Here is a 17800-nt window from a genome sequence, read left to right as displayed (position 1 = left end):
GCGCCGGCTCACTCACCGATGGAGATTATAGTTAAATGTCAGAAATTGTTGAATAAATCCCCAGAAACGACGGTTATTCCTGTCTAGTTGATCGATAGACCCAAGTCTAAAGATCTAACTTTATTTGTCTAACTAGACAAATGCTCTGACCAGTCTCGATCTGTTTGTTGAAGATGTTGTTCCACACTGGATATCTAAGTAGATCTAGAATATATATAGATCTAGCACGACTTGTTGGTATGAGATAGTCTATGCAACAATAAAAAAATACTAAAATAATAATCAACTCAAAACAGACGAATTCCACATTGTCTTTATAGTATAGAACGCCTAAATCTAGACCATTTGAGGGTTGGTCCATGCAAGCTAAGTTTGGTTCAATTAAGGCCAGCCTGCATGGGCTAGCCGCTAGGAGGTTATGATTTTTTAGTCCGTTAAATGCCTACATACAGGGTAAAGTCTAGATCTAGAAGATTATATGGTTGACAAGTTACCGTTAGGCCTTAGCGTTAGGCATGAAATCTTTAAAATTCAGTCAGAAAATGCATAAAAATAAAATCACGACGAGCTCAGTCACTTTGCTCTTTCACTTTCGAAATTTCTCAAAAAAAAACGCGTTCTGCCAGCCAAGCCCAGGCCATGCAGGCCCAGGAAAATTTACTAATTGCAATACGGCAAACAAATTATGTAAAAGTCTTTAAACATTGATTGCACAGAATCAATGGTCAAATTAAGATATGGATGATATGCTGTCTATCAGTCTACTTTCTACCCAAAATCATTAAGATGGTCTAATCTATCTAGCCCCCATTTCTAGTCTAGGCCTAGATCTATTATAACTAAGGTTAAGTCTAACGCAAAACGAATGTCGATGATGGCACTCTGCAAACGATGTAACATTGCAATCAATTTCCCTCAATTGGCTGATTTTCTTAGAAATTATTGAAGAAAACCAGGGAAATGTGAATAGGTGGCCGTTTATTCAAGCTTTAATTTGGCTTTGGAAGTTTGGTTGCTCAATGATTATCGACCTTCGACGCGACGCAGCGCCTGCATGGCTGTGCAGCTCAGCTGCAGCGCAGCGCGCAGCCAATGCAATGCATCCGATGCATGGGTTTTTTTTCGCCGTCCATAGTCTCGGACTCGAAGTTGAAATTAGACCCGGATTTCGGGGATTCATCTTCTTGTTTTAAGGTTTATAGACTTAAAAGTCAAATGCAATTTAAAATTTGAAATCTGACCTTGAACAATCATCGTTGATAAACATCAGTCCTGAAGCAATTGCACTTCAAATCAGACCAGGCAAATTAGATGTCATTGTCTATGTTGCTAGAAGATCTATGACGAGTCGACTGAAGCCCCGGCGCATCATCAACGTCACTAGTTAGCTACGCGACCGGCCCAGACTCGGCGCACCCAGGCCAGAAAAATGACCTCGATTATTACGGTGGTTGTCTATGCATTTATTAGTGGTGCAGCGAAATTCAGCAGAGGAAAATAAGAGATAAGAGGGATCCTCGTCATAGACCTAATATTCCAAAACGAGAAAAAAATTCAAAATCATGATTATTTAAGCTAAATAATTTCTTTAAAATTAAAAGTAATATTTTTAACATTTCTACCCAGAATAACCGATCTAATAATTGTTCATTAAAAAATATTTCAAATTAACCAATGAAAAAAAATCAACTCGACAAATTTCCGAAAAGTCCCCCTTATTTTTTAGAGTGGTCACAAAATTCGAGCGGAGTTGACCTTCCTTAGAGCAACACGCTTGTCAGAGTTATCAATAGATTGATAACTCTGACGCTTGTGTGTTGCTGCCCTCTACGTTCGTTGGTAGAGGGCAGCAACACCAGCAGTTACTAGCATATCGGTTTTGTTGTTGATTTTTGTTCATTTGATTACTGAACTGAATTGAATTCAATTCAATTCAATTCAATTTATTTGGTTGCAACCTTGGTAACCCGACCCTGAGCAAAAGACAATCAGCATAATCGCCTTATTAGCATGAATGCAATTACTGTATACATATATCTACAAATAAGCCTGAAAACATTATAGGTCCGATAATTCCCCCGCAATTTTTCTCGGGGATTCTATAACGATCGAGGAATTAATTCGTGAACCCATCCCCATGATTTTTATTTTGAGTAATGCAATAGTTGTAAACATAATACCTAATTACGATGATGATGTAATCATGATTCCGGCTGATTTCACTTAATTTACCCCCCCCCCCGGGTTATATCGCCACGGTGGACTCCGAAAAAGTTTAACTTATGACGAGTTACGAATGCACAGCATGTGTATAGCGCCATATATCTGTCAATGACATAAAGGCGCATTTTTGGAGGAGCCAGTCAATCTGGGTCGCCTAGAAGGGCCTGCACACAGAACTGTGACCCGCAGGTCTCTCCTACCCAATGACGATACAGGCCTATGGGGTGCGGAACGGTTTTCAAAGTGGGGGGGGGGGGCTGACCATGCAAAAAAATCACAATCATAATGGTCATTTTTGCGCTTTTGTACGTGTACACGGTTTTGGGAAAAGGTGGGGGGGGGGGCTGAAGCCCGCCCCGCGCCTCCCGGTTCCGCGGCCCCTGTGAAGGCATATACTTGTACGTCACCATGGCGCCGGATACACAATAAAAATAACTTGTTACAATCGGACATGTACATTTTTATAAAAAAAATAGTAATACCTCACCATGTTCAAGGGGCCATATTGTTTACACATAACTTTTGTGGGCCGACTTGGCGAGATCATGGATGTCATCGACAATGACGACATATATTCTTTTTAAATAAATCTACATGGCAAGATATTACGTATCTTACCATGCCTGTACCGGACTTAGAGAGGGGGGGGGGGGTGGCAAGATCATGTATCTCAACATGTTGGCATGCAACTTTTAATAAGTCGACTTGGCAAGATAATCGTTTCGCCATGTCAAAATAATCAAAGATCGATATTAAGTCGACTTAATTGGCACGAATAACGTTTCTCATAACGTTGACATTATTATCGCTATCATGTCTACATGGCAAAATAATATATCATCAAATGATGTCGTCAAATATATTGATGGCACATTCGCCATACAATGGACTGAAACTCATCAACGATATTAATTCCCCTTTCAACACAGAAGTCAACCGTATTTTTCTTAACCCGTCTGCGTTTTCATGCCGATATTGATTCAGACAAAACATCATACAAAACGAGGAACACCTTAAGTGAAGTTTAACGGGTACCAAATTGTCATTTTATACAATATCTAGGGGGGGGGGCATGATGAAAAAAAGTTACGCTTTTATTAACACGGTTGTATATATCTTGAGGATTATCGATGTTAGTTTATCATACTCGTCATATAACCGATAGCCCCTATAGTATATGGTCCCAAAGAGTCACTATACATGTATAGCTCTTAGTGCATTATTGATTAAACCGAAAAACGGAGGGGAGACATCAACTTATTTTGTAAGGTGTGGGGGTGACTTGTTTTGAGCTCTGATTTGGGACGAAGGTCTATAGTAGTGTCTCTCTTATATCGTGTACAAACTTCACATGATAGTCAACAATGACAACTTAATATAATTTGCCGATAATTATCTTGAATATTTGCTCTAGAACCACTTGTGAATTGTACTCGAATATAATATTACAAAAATAAATGCGATATCGCAGTGTGAACTATATCAAAAGTGTGTGGGTGGGTGACGTGTGCGAGCGCGTGTGAGGGTGTGTGTGTGTATGTGTTTGAGGGAGGGTGGGTGTGAGTGAGTGTAGAGAGAGGCAGAGAGAGAGGGTTTACGTGTGTGTGTGTGTGTGTGTGTGTGTGTGGGTGTAAGGGTGCGTGGGGGTGAGTGGGTGTGTGTGTGTACGAGGGTGTGTGTGTATATGTGTGTGTGTAGAGAGAGAGAGGGGGGGAGGCAGAGAGAGAGAGACACGGATGATGGGTGAAATAATGAGAGACAGGAGAGAGAGGGGAAAGAAAAAAATAAACGTGGTAGGATCAACAAGCAAATGTTTTTTCTTTTTATTACTTATATCTGCAAGTGCAAAAAAAAAATCAGAGAGAGGGAGGGGGCGAGGGGAGGGAAAAGAAGGGCGAGAGACTGGGAGCACGAGTTTTGGTTTTAAGACTATGCGCACAGCCTTAATTATCAGCATTAATTATACAAATAGGTAATCACAGCTGATAATATCCAATTGCACTCAAAGATATCAGATCATAAAAAGCTTGCGATACTAAGTATATGAGCAAAGGACAAGGACTTGTATACAGATTGAGGCAGATGTGAAATCGATATATCTAACCAGTTATTGGATCACCAATACGATATTTCTGTTAGCTGTCAGAATTAACCGGGAGGTGCATTAATATCATTATGAAGTATGCATTTATGATTGCTTTCTCGTTTCTGCTGTTATGCCATCTTGTGGCTGCTCGGGTAAATAATTATGAACTATCTTGCATTGCTATACTGTAATTTGTTTTGTTTTGTTTTTCAATATCGAATACAATCAAGAGATACTTTTCAACATGTTTTATCGTATTAGACAAAACTGAAAACAAAATTCTGATAATTAAAGAAAAATACAGAGGGTCAGGGCTTCCTTAATGCGCGAATCATGATTTAGAATTAATAGTAGATTCGCGTTGGTGCTATTTTAATGGTAAAACAGGGAAAATAATGTGCAATTTTACTTCAGATTCAATATTAGAAGCTTTTTTTAACTACAACTTTGCATCCTATGGAAGATTTTCAACCTTGGCAAATCTGGAAGAGTGCAGATTTGTACAGAGGATAAGTGTAACGTTACAACTTTGAAGGTTCAAAGAAGAAAAACAGCACTTTTTTTATTTATTTTTATTTAACTGTATATAAGTTTGAACCATTAGCTCATACTAGCTCATATTTGCAATTGATATCACTAATATTCAATTTATCTTAAGAGGCGATTAATGCGAATTTTCTTTATGTTTTCATGAAGTATGTTACATGTATGAGGTGGTAGAAATTTGGTACTCAGGTGATGTTTAAAGTTCAAGTCTACCAAAACAAACACTTGATTCGAGTAAATAGAAATATATCAGACAAGCATATACGTTGAACGTATATAAACTATGGCCATCGCCGGTGATTGTTATTATTCAAGTAATTTGGAATTTTGTACTCATTTGTCACTTAATAAAATTATCTTCAAGGGAATTATTCTTGCAGGAGGCTCCCATTTCAATTCATTACATGGTGATACTGCCACATTTCACCTTATTTTAAGGCTTGTAATGTAATAAATCCTTTTTATTAACCGATCAATCAATCATTTTAAATGTGTCTCGACACAAAACATTTCTCAACGGGACAGAGCCCGAGGCAAAGACATTTCGCTTTCCACATCAAGGAATTTCTTTATTGTTACAGAGCGGGTTGGTGGTTCATAAAATCACAAATTTCTGGACGCGCATGGAGTTCTTGCTTACCGAATTGGCATAAATGGGAGGACGTTTAAATGGGAGGACGTTTATTCATAGAACTTTTAATTTAATTTTCCCCTTGTTTTTGTTACAAGCCGCGGCATTTCCTGAATATTTCTTTTTATTATTGAATTTATTTGTGGAATTTTATCACTCGACACTTAGCTAGAATCTTGCTTGTGGTAAATGAAATTATGCAAAATCTAAAAGAACCGACATTTTTGCAAGTTTATTTTTAAAAAATAATGATACTGGGATGATATTTCTGTAATGCTTTTTACAGCAAAAGGTGATATTATTACTAGCTGATGGTCTACGATGGGACCGGTTTGAAGAAGATCTTCCCAGCTTGATGAGAGTCGAAGAGAATGGCGTCAGAGCTGAGTGGATGGATGGCGTGTTCGTGACATTATCAACCCCGTCAATGTATTCTATCGCAACAGGTATAAATCTAGTTATGGGGCTATTCTTTGCATACCTTATTAGAGAACAGATGTCCAAGAGGAAAAAAATGTAATACCATAACGTATAAAGTACACTCTAAAAAATGAAGTGCTAATTCAGCTCTTAAAGAGCGTGTATAGTGACTGCACTTCGGAGTGCTGTTTTGTCTAGTTCAAATTTGAACGAGGAAAATCAGCACTCCGAAGTGCAGTCACTATACACGCTCTTTAAGAGCTGAATTAGCACTTCATTTTTTAGAGTGTAGAAGAACATGTTTATAATTTCATTAGTAGTACACTGTAAAAACACTGCTTTAAGCACGTTGTATAAGCCTGTCACTCTATCAACTACTGTTTAAACTTTACTGTTTAAACTTTTTAAATAGCTACTTAAACTTTTTAAATAGCTACTTAAACTTTTTAAACAGCTGTTAAAACTTTTTAAACAAGTTGTTTAAAGAGTTTAAACAATTACAACAAGTTTAAACAACCTGTTGCTAGAGTGACAGGATTATTAAAACAACGTGCTAGTAGACAGAGTAGGTTGCACATGTATATACATCGTATTCCAGTGCATTTGTATATATTGTCTCCTCCGTGAAGGTATTATGGCGCAAATGATATGAAATAAGAACGTTTTTCTCTATTATGCAGTCTGCAAATTTGCTCTTTTTTGTCAGGCACGCATAAAAATTACTTTCTCTTCCACTCTCTCCCTCTCCCTCCCTCATTTTCTGTCTCCCCTCCCTTTCCCCTTCTCTCTCTGTTGCTCTCTGCCCCTCTCCTAACCCCTCTACATCTTATATTACGTGAAGGGCTATACCCTGAGAGCCATGGCGCCATCCACAACCTGTATTTCGACCCAGTTACTGGAGAAAGAACGTACAGCTACTACTCTACCTTACAAAAGGCCGAGTGGTTTGATACGGGGGTCGAACCGGTCTGGGTAACCGCCATTCTGCAGGGTCTAACAGCAGCTACCATCATGTACCCGGGAGGATCGGTTCCCATTAAAGGTACAAAAACATCACATTCATACATCAGGTAATGAACTCAAGGAAAGTTCAACATTGGAACTACAGTTAGTTTCACATGTCCTAGACTTTTATGGTACCCCCGCCCAGAAAATATATTGTAAAAAATAAATATATACATTTTTTGTCTGATATCCTCTTCGAATATTGTAAGCACCTTTCTTACGTTAATTATATTGTAAAATTCTTCAGGGTAGCATTTCATGGAAGCTTGATGCGACAGTTACCATTGCACAGTGCTACAGCCTACGCTTAAAAAACTCCGGTGCCTGATATAACACCAGCCTGGAATCTATACAATAATAATAATCCGCTTTTATATAGTTAAGCGCTTACTCTAAAAACAATAAAAACAAGAAAAGTTAAATAAACATTTGAAAGGTTGGAGAAGTGACAACATTTTCGCATTTGTTGCATTTACCACTTTAAGTGGTTCTCCCCAACTTAAAATGTTGGATTCAGCTTTATACAAGGTTGGGTTTAACATTTGGAAAAGGTTGTCACTCCTCCAACCTTTCAAATGTTGATTTCATATTTGAATTTTTAGAGATATTACATCGGAACGACGTGTCTAAGCGCTTTACATAATTTGATTTGATTTGATTTTATTGTTTACTTCTGCAATTACATCATTCGTATATAATACATTTTCCATAACATAACAAACATAGTATATTGAGAACTTTTTTGGCATGAATCATAACTAAATGTACTAAAATTATCATTACAAACAAAACTGATCTCATACCAAATTAGTTAACATTTACAATTTGCAGGAGGATTGTCATCATAAGCAGATTGCTTGAAAAAATGACAACCCCATCTGTCCACATCAGAGAAGTATTGAAATAACACCAGTTTGGAATCAAACCAATGCTGTTAAATACTAGTTGGTGTTGTATAAACACATATCTGGTGGTAGACCAAAACCAAACTGGTGTTTAACACTTCTCTGGAATGGATATACATAGATTCTGGGCTAGTGTTAAATCAACACTGTAGTTTTTGCAGCGTATAAAGTCAAGGAAAGATGTCATATCTGACAACTTGTTGATGAAACGTTTCCCAGGACACGTCCAAATTATATGACTGTACGTAAACGCAATTAAAATTCATCCTTCAAAGCAAGCTGTGTATCAGACTGAAAATTCAATTGAGTTTCAATCTTCATAACTGCGGGAGCACTGGTTTTTTTTTTCTTTCATATATACCATTCATCGCGCATGAAGAGCTATCATGTACTTTTCTTATGCAATGGCTCCAAAACATCTTATTGATTGTTTAGTTAGGTATGTGCCATCTCGTAATCTTCGATCAGCTCATAAAGATCTTTTAAATTGTCCTAGTGTTCAGACCAAGTTTTGTGGAGATCGATTCTTTGCCCATTCTGCCCCTTCACTTTGGAATACCACCCTCATCACATGTAAAGAACTCTTCTCCACCCAAGTTTAAATCCACTTTGTAAACATTTTTTTTTATTCAAAAAGACTTTTGAATGAGTTGCCACAATTTCCAGCAATTTTTTTCTCATTTTTTCTTTGCCTTTTCTGTCTCCTTCAAAAGCGCATAGGGACGCATTTGGCAGTGATATGCGCTAAGCATGTTGATATTATTAATTATTATCATAATCTTTCTCAGGTATCATTCCAAACAAAACGATTGCATCTACGGCAGAGAACATCCGTAACTACCAAATGAAAGACAGAATAGATCTTACTATCTCCTGGCTTCAGGATGACGATGTTGATCTCGTCTTGATGTACTTTGATAATCCCGATGCATACCTCCACCTCTATGGGATTGGGTCGGTAAATGGAACAGCTAAACTATATGAGGCGAGTCTCTTTATTTCTGGGCAAATTCCATAAAATGATCAACCTTTTTGTACGTCCATCCCTCATTTTTCTCAAGTCCAAATTCACTTCATAGACTGACCAAGTCATGGTCCTTTGAGAACATTACACTGTCCAAAGAACCAGAAATCAGAGACATAAAGGTTCATGATGGTCCCACACATAAGGGGTCGGACGTACATTTTTTTTATGGAATTGCCCTTAAAGTTGAATCACGATTGTGCCACCTGTATATCTTTTGTAGTGTCTCTGTCTAAGGCAGAGAACATACATGTAAAATGCACTATCATACGGGATCGAAGGGGCCCATTCAGTGCTTGGGTCGGTAGATATATGCAGTCTGTTATATATCCAGCTAATGCCAATGTCGACTGTAGGATAAAGAAATAAAAAAGTCGTCCGCGTTCAAAATAATTCATCGCTATACCGAGTAAAAAAATATATATGATGCTGTTATTTGGATATTAGGGAATAGGAAGTCCCAGGATCATCACCTGGGCCCCAAATTGATAGATAGTTGCTATGGTAGCAGCTATTGCTGGAATTTCACCTTTCAATGGAAGAGCCAATGAAAAAGCACAATTTTCTCTGTTGTTACGGTAGTTGATAATCCACCAAAAGTTGTTATCGTATCAACTTGTTTATGAAATGGGGCCCTGGCCATGTACCCATTCATTTCTGGTTGACCCCCCCCCAAAAAAAAAAACCATTTTAAACCATGTTAAAGGTTTTTCATATTCTTAGCATTGATAATTACAACATTATTAAATCTTATAACAAATTTTATAAAGTTTTATAAAATGATGATATAAGTATCGTATTTTGTTCATATAATTACCAAATCTTTGCAAATGTAAAGTCGTTACTTTTGTTCATTTTTGTAATCGTATTTATGTATTTTTGATTTGTATGTGAAAAATGGAAAGAAAAAAAATGAAATAAACCAATAAATCTAAATCTAAAAATCATGGTCACTTTAACTTTTGCTATGACATTAACCAACTTCTTTTTCAATAGCATGAAGAAATACAGAATCATTGAAAATATACAGCAGACTAGAGTGAATATTTACGATACACTAGTTAACGAGTATCTACGTGATCTAAGCTTTTTCCACCTACCTCCATGTTTAGGTCGATTCTCAAATCGGTTACCTGTTTGATCGCCTGGCTGAGACAGGTCTTGATCAGACTACCAACGTCATCATCGCAAGCGACCACGGTCATGTAAATGTGGAAAGAAATGACTACGTCATCCTCAGCGATTATGTCGACATCGAGGCTGATATCGATTTCCTGGTTGCCGACTATGGCCCCATATTCCAGCTAGTTCCCAAGAATACATCGGATGACAAGGTATTTTTGAGCGCTGAATATTCATTTCCTATGAGGTTTCCATCACATCCTTTTCATGGAGTTCGTTTCTCCATGGACTAATAGGCCCATGGTTAGTCCAGAATGGACCTTTATTGTCGTATGGAAGCTCCATATCACAAAGCTAACATAGAGGGCATATGACTTCCAATCTCTAACCCAGTGTCTCCACTCGGGAGATGATGGGATTGCCGCTGGGTCTCGGGAGATGATTGGATTGCCGCTGGGTCTCGGGAGATGAGGGGAATGGCGCTGGGTTTCGAAAGATTATGGGATTGGCGCTGGGTCTCGGGAGATAATGGGATTGACGCTGGGTCTCGAAAGATGATGGGATTGGCGCTGGGTCTCGGGAGATGATGGGATTGGCGCTGGGTTATGGGAGATGATGGGATTGGCGCTGGGTCATGGGAGAAGGTGGGATTGACGCTGGGTCTTGGGAGATGAGGGGATTGACGCTGGGTCTCGGGAGTCGATGAGGGAATTGGCGCTGGGTCTCGGGAGTCGATGAGGGGATTGGCGCTGGGCCTCGCGAGGTGAGGGGATCATGGCGTTTGGTCTCGGGAGATGAGGATATCGGCGCTAGGTCTCGGCAGACGAGGGGACTGGCACTAGGTTAGAGATTGGAAGTCATATGCCATCTTAGCTTTGGGAAAGGGACCCCAACGTCCAATCTGGACTAGGGATTAGTTAGCTTCAAACAGAGCTGCACCTCACTGTTGAAGTACCGTCCAAGACAATTGGGGGGGGGGGGTCACTTTTGCAAACACATTCCTTTCTAAATGGTATAAAATTTGTCGTGTTGTCATGGACATGCGACTATTCAAAGATGTTCGAATAGGCCTATATAGGCCTACTATATCCTGGGGGCATCGTGCATTACTATATTTAATTATATTTTACATATTACACAGGTATACAACGCCCTAAAGGATGCCCATCCAGCTTTACATGTTTATAAGAAAGAAGACATACCAGAGCGACTTCACTACAGAGATAATCCTCGTATCTTACCAATCATAGGATTCGTAGATCCCGGCTGGCATATGCACACAAGGGTCAGTTTATCACTTGCATCTTTTTTGTTTTTCTTTCAATTTCCCTATACCAAATATAATTGGGGTTATAAGCATTCATTGTCTCTCAAAACAAAAGTAAATTCATTGTTTACTTGGTGTTAGAAATGCAAATTATACTTACCTGTTAATTTTGCATACGAACAGTGAATACAGTAGATCGGGCCTATATCATTTCTACGAAGTCAACCTTGCTTCGACATGCAGATGAAATTGGATTTTTTAACTATTATTTTTTATCTTTATCTTTTATTATTATCATTATTGATATAAACACATAATGTACACACACACACACACTTACGCACCTCCCACATCCCTCAAATTCACACATAGACACATAATGTACACACACACACGCACACTTACGCACCCTCCCACATCCCTCAAATTCACACATAGACACATAATGTACACACACACATTAACGCACCCTCCCACATCCCTCAAATTCACACACATCCACACAAACACATTAATTATAGAGAATGCTTAAGGGCCGTTGTGAGATTAAATTTATGTACCAGAGGCTGATCATACGTATAATGTCTCGGCCCATCTACCATATCTCTGTCCAAGTTTCTACATTTCTCCCATCAGAGAGCACTTCACCCAGCCGCCGACGTGTCCTCCGATCACGGTTACGATAACGAATGGAAGGTGATGAAATCGTCATTTTATGCTCAGGGACCCCACTTCAAGAAAAACTATCTTGCCCCTGCATTGGAATCGGTGAGTAATGTGAAGTTAACGGCAAAGAATAATTCCAATAATACTTTAATTCATGTAGTATTTAACGTTGTTCTTATGGATTAAAAATATTGTGCAGATACTCTCAAGACATCAGTAAGAGAAATATCATCAATTACTAAATTTCCCGGTGTTTAATAGTAAGCACATGTTAATGTAAGGATAAAATTCAGGTCAATTTATATTTCACTGTTCAGGGGCCCGTTGCAGAAAGTGTAGCAATCAATCGCAAGTCTAAAAATCATGTGTAATATGATTATCAACCAATCAACAGCGCGCATTTGGGATTTGCGATTGATTTTTTGACGTGGTTTACGCGCAACTCTTTCTGCAACGGACCCCAGACAAGCCATTCCCGTTTCTTAAAGCTGTCCGTAAGTTACGAATGACTTTACGCACGACTGGGGATCCTTTCTCGCGCTATGTGATATCTCTATGTAATTGAGTTATGACTCAAGAACATGTTCCAGTCGTGCGTAAAGTCGTTCGTAACTTTGCAAACAGCTTTATGAAACACCCACAAATTTTTTTTTTTGCTTCACTTATCCTATTCACCCGACTCGGAGAAACTGGTGAGAGGGTGTTTGATGATGTGTGCGTCAGGAGGTGTCTCAGGGTTTGGGTGTGTGAGCACCCGCATGGGTGCGTGTGCGAGGTTTGAGATAGTGTCTGTGGATGGCCGACTGGCAATGCTTCGTACGAGTAACAGAAATAAGTTATACGAGAGAGGGAGAGTTGCAGTTCAAGGAAAATAAAAACCTTTGAAACAAGATAGCTTGGGCGAAAACAGAAAATTCAAAGAAACAGATCAATGACAATTTGAGAAAAAATGAATTAATTATAAGACAGTTATAGGCATTTTTTTAAATTGAAGTTTCGATCATTATTGTAATGCATATCCTCCCATTGGTAATGCGGCAAAGCTTTGTGATGTCACATGTGAACAACTTTCTCATTGCTTTTTTATATATTTCACTGAAACTGCCTCTTTTATCCCAGTAGATCATAATTCCTTCTAGGGGGGGGGGGGGGGCACGTAATACAGATTTGCAAAGAAGTTCCGATCACCATAAGAAAGAACAAAAAGAGATATTTTGGGGGTATTTTATAGTCCATCAATGGGAAATTGTTCACATGTGACATCACACATCTTTGTCGCATTGCCAATGGAAGGAGCTCATTAGTGATTGCAATATTCAAATGCTCATAACTTTCTCATTATTTGTCTGATTTTTCTCAAACTTTCTTTGATCTAATTCTTTGATCAGTTCCAAGGGCTTCAGTAACAACAGTACGTAAGTGTGAAATGTCCATTAGATTGAAGATAGTTCTTCCACTGCTAGATTTGGTTTTCCATATTGGGGGAAGCCACATTGAAGAATAAAAACAAGGCAAAAATACAGAGAAAATAGAAAATTCTCCAGTCAGAAAAAAGGAATGGAATAAAAGAGGGAGATATCATTTATATATAATAGGCTTATATCAAGTGGGAACTTCACCAAAGTTAACTATAGGCCTTATTACATTTCACACTTTATTTTCTTGTATTTCTTGATCAGGTTGATTTATACAACCTCATGTGTGAGATTCTCGACATCGAACCAGCACCAAATAACGGATCACGTGACCGATACGTTACTATGTTAGCAAACCCTACCACTACCGCCTCTCCGTGGACCACATCGTCGGATTCGAAGCCGACGATGGCTCCTTTAGTCACTGCTCTCAGTTTCGTAGTCGGAGTCATATTTTCTTCCAACTAGATGTGAGGGGGGGGGGGGGTACATTCATTACAAGATGGACATCGCACCTATGTACACAAGGCACGAATGTTTATTTACTTCTTTTCACGGCTGGGTGATGTACCCGCGTTCATTGAAAAGGGTATAATTTTTTTTTAATATGGTAGAAAGTATTTGATTCATGAGTGCAGAGATTTAATATTCATTCTTACATCGGAAGGTGATTACTGTCTTGGTTATACATGTTATTTATGGCCCATTAGTTGCATGTCATGTGCGACCATGTTTTCCATTCACCTTCTCCTCTATTAATAGTCGGAGTCCTCTCCAATGTCGTCTATAGTTTGTACACTTAATAAACTTGTGTAATTAATAGTATACTCTTTGGTGGGAAAAATTTTCCTTAAAAATCAGAAATGTTCCGGTAGCAGAATGACCCGAAAAAGAAGCAGGGCCTACGTTGGCTTCACAATTTAGAGTTCATTTGCTATGGAAGGGGTTTTAGGGGTTTTCATATTTTTTTTTTTTTTTAGATTATTCATTGAAAAAGTGCATTCTGTGCACATATGAATTTTAATGTTTTGTAAAGAACCTGTAACATAACTGGTTAAATATTATACACTTGTTGTTTCTCCTTTGCAATGGTATCAAGAATGCCTGCTGCATTCTTTAATCAGGTATTATGCGAAGTATTTCATGCCCATCCTTACTCGCTTACTTGCCTCTCTATGCTTTAAAAATGAAGAGCTAATTTAGCTCTTAATTTGAACGAGAAAAATCAGCACTCCGAAGCTAGTGCAGTCACTATAACGAGCTAAATTAGCTCTTCGTAGCTCTTCGTTTTTGGAATGTACGCTATTTTCTTCTCCGTTCCCTTCTCATAGCCCTTTCTTTTTTTAATTGCTGTTTAGTCATATATACAGTAGTTTTACAGGAGTATCCCGGCAGAAGCACCTGCTTTCTGGGGTTTTTGTTACCCATTCTTCCATGACCTTTGTACATAATTCATTATTTTTGTACTATATTCATGATATTATTGATTTGTATATTATTCTACATGAAAATAGTTGAAATGCCAATCGGAAGAAATTAACTGTTTAATTTGATTGAATTGAATAAAAAAACCAAATATGCTTTGTGTAATATCGAATCAATGATGGCAAGCCATTTGGGTTCCATAAGAGAAATCTGCTAGAAAGGAAAAAAACTACAAAAAGTGAACGCTTTGATAGCCTACATGTCAATATTCATATTGAAAAGAAAATGAAATAAAATTCCTTACATTCCTTAATGACCTCGGAAGAAAATCCGAGGTCCAATATTGAGGCTTTATCTCTGGAGGTAAATATATTCCATCTAAGCTCACATAGTTTTATTGAATATATGAATGTGTCAATGATAACGTCAAAGCATCAGTTTCAAAGAGTGTTTAAAGATGTGTTATTAACTGTTTAAATGAGGTCGTGTCCTCGTTTGACACGTTTTTACTTCCGGTTGACTCACCGTCGGCTGTTAACATATTTAACATGTTTCATATATCCTCAAATCCTTATAACATTCCTTCACGAACACTGTAAAACAATATTGGGTAAAATTTATTCCACCACGAGGGTTATGTGTTCAACCAATTTTTATGGCATTATTTGACACAGTCAATGCGGAAGGCATATTGTCCAGTAAGGTTAAAAAGCAGCAATTACTTTAGAATGGGCAAAGTTTTCATCACACTGGATAAATAAAGATGCCCAATGTTGGTTGGACACGTAATTACCCTCATGTCGCACTTTTATTCAATAGTTTTTCACGAGTGAACAGACGAAGAAATCGCATTATACATATCATACGCTTGTGATATGAAGTATATCAAAACTTTTGAACAAGCCCACACGTTTTTATAAGTCTGATACTAATGTTCAAAGCATATGCCAGTGGTGCTGATTTTTTTTCTGAGGGTGCTGCTTTTATATACACCATAGGCAGCATCCATCCCCCCCCAAAAAAAATAATCTTGGTTTGTTAAAAATTGACCTTCATAAGACAAGCCCCACCCCCCCCCGGGGGGGCTATATGTCTTATTTTTTTTCAACCAGCACCCCCGCTTCAAAAATCGTTGCCAGGCCCCTGCAGTTATGTAATGCAAGTAGCAAAAAAAAACACTTTTCTCTTCAAATCACTTTAGTTCAACCAGACAAATGATAAAACTATGGGTTAATTCATCATGAATTCATGTCATTACTAACTACAGTAATTACAGGGCTTGCAAGCAGGGTTAATGAGTTCAATTTGAGATTGCAGCAAAATCAAATGTCATATTTTGCCCGTCAAATACGCCCCTTTCCCCTTTACGTTAGGGGTCGTAGTGCTTAGAAGCATATAAGTCACAATTACTGATGTGGTTTACGGTACACCATGTGGAGTGTTATAGAAACAGTGGATAGAAGAAGGGAAGAAATGGATAGGCGAGAAAGTGGAGATTTGAGAGTAGAGTATTCTTTCTTGAAAGTAGTCCTGAAAAGGACTGTAAACCAGAAGGAATGTTGAGTGAGAACAGGACTACTTTCAAGAAAGAATACTCTACTCTCAAATCTCCACTTTCTCGCCTATCTATTTCTTCTCTTCTTCTGTACTGTAAACCACATCAGCAATTGTTCATGCCACCATGCAAACCTTCAAACAACATCCAAGTCACAATTAGTTTACCATCCAATGGTAACTTCCCTGAAATCCTTGATCCTGATTGACTGTTTAACTTTGTTGCCATGGTGTTGGTTAACAAAGTTACCACAATGATAACATAATCCACGTGTATGACCAAGAGGACTTCAGTCCCAGGAAGATCTAATTTGTTCATCAAGTACTGCATATTGTTACGGTAGAATATTATTATTATTGCACAATTATTATTGATTATCAACAAGAGTATGCACACACATCATGCACATGGTTGAATAACAAGCTGGCTCCCCGGCGATCCATGTTTCCCGAATGTTCTAAAAATCCTATACTCTACGGGCATGCGGTGTTTGTTATAGAAGAAGAGTTTCGAACTGTGAGGCTCGTAGTAGTGATAACCTATTGTCCTATTCAAAGTGTCTTTTTCGAAAGGGTAAAACCCGAAGAGAGAAATTTCGTCACAGATAAGAGATGCCAAGGAGAACGCAATCAGACCTGTCGATGGATTTTTGTTCTTCCATAATCTGAAAAAGAACGAAATTTTGAAACGAGAAACTAATATACTTCTATTTATCCTAAGGACACTATTTAGATGCGAAATGGAGGAGATATATATATATATACAGTATTTCAATAAAATCTTTGAGAGGTATAAGCAAAGTAACCCATAACCATTCAAACTTTATTTTTATGTTAATCTGTCCGATGATTTTGCTTGCTTGCTTTCATCGTTTGCGACTTCATAATATAGTTTTTTTTTCCATATTACGCGATGTGTCCTCTAAAAATTCGCAGCCAATTTGGTCACTGCTTTGAAGGACTGGATAACCGATTTCATCAAAATAACGTATATTTGCTTTACATTAATTGTTTACAAACACCTTTTTTTGTAAACTAGAAGATATAGACAAAGATATCGAACTATAAGTTTATATCTTGGGAATGGAACTTACTGTTTACAAAGTCCCTGCATCACTCTCGGACTGTAAGCCCATCGAGGGCAACGCTTTCCGTTTCCATGGTTATTCTTCAACATATGTTCAGCCACAATGCCAAGTCTATCAACGTATCCTCCCTTTGTGTACCAGATTATTCCATCGCGAGCCTGGTTCATTCGCTCATCCAACTCGTCACATTCCTTTGCGACGTCATCGGTCCGATTGCGCGCGCATCTCACTGCGAGTAGTAACTGTTCCCAATTCATCGTCATGATCGATATTTTGGATCCCACGTCGTCTGCGTAGATCCCCCCAATTGGCGCCAGGTTCATCCGGATCACGAAGTCGTGCGCGTCGATGCTTGCACCGCATTTGCTCCTGTTCAGAATCCCCGAGTTGCCAACGAGCGCGCATCTCCGTGGCTGCCACGAA

The 17800-nt window shown here is 38.4% G+C and overlaps 2 protein-coding genes across 2 annotated transcripts in view; one reads left to right on the top strand and one right to left on the bottom strand.

The window, feature by feature from the left end:
* The first annotated feature begins 4344 nt into the window (after positions 1 to 4344).
* LOC121430459 (ectonucleotide pyrophosphatase/phosphodiesterase family member 7-like) lies at positions 4345 to 13972 on the top strand. Its single transcript, XM_041627726.1, has 8 exons — positions 4345 to 4461; positions 5773 to 5932; positions 6748 to 6948; positions 8605 to 8801; positions 9953 to 10174; positions 11104 to 11247; positions 11866 to 11997; positions 13575 to 13972. The coding sequence occupies exons 1-8, from the start codon at positions 4399 to 4401 to the stop codon at positions 13776 to 13778; spliced, it is 1323 nt and encodes a 440-aa protein (XP_041483660.1). The 5' UTR covers positions 4345 to 4398; the 3' UTR covers positions 13779 to 13972.
* Positions 13973 to 16413: 2441 nt separating this feature from the next.
* Positions 16414 to 17800, bottom strand: part of LOC121430460 (CMP-N-acetylneuraminate-poly-alpha-2,8-sialyltransferase-like) — a 2472-nt gene continuing 1085 nt past the window's right edge. Inside the window, exons 2-3 of the mRNA XM_041627727.1 lie at positions 17384 to 17800; positions 16414 to 16954 (exon numbers count right to left, since the gene is read on the bottom strand). The exon at positions 17384 to 17800 is cut by the window's right edge and continues 138 nt beyond it. Of these exons, the coding sequence (XP_041483661.1) occupies positions 16690 to 16954; positions 17384 to 17700 (582 nt within the window). The 5' untranslated portion in view covers positions 17701 to 17800 and the 3' untranslated portion in view covers positions 16414 to 16689. The remainder of the gene's footprint in view (positions 16955 to 17383) is intronic.

Source organism: Lytechinus variegatus, chromosome 17, assembly GCF_018143015.1.
Source record: "Lytechinus variegatus isolate NC3 chromosome 17, Lvar_3.0, whole genome shotgun sequence".
In the NCBI taxonomy this organism is placed as follows: domain Eukaryota; kingdom Metazoa; phylum Echinodermata; class Echinoidea; order Temnopleuroida; family Toxopneustidae; genus Lytechinus; species Lytechinus variegatus.
This window is presented reverse-complemented; position numbering and strand designations above follow the sequence as displayed.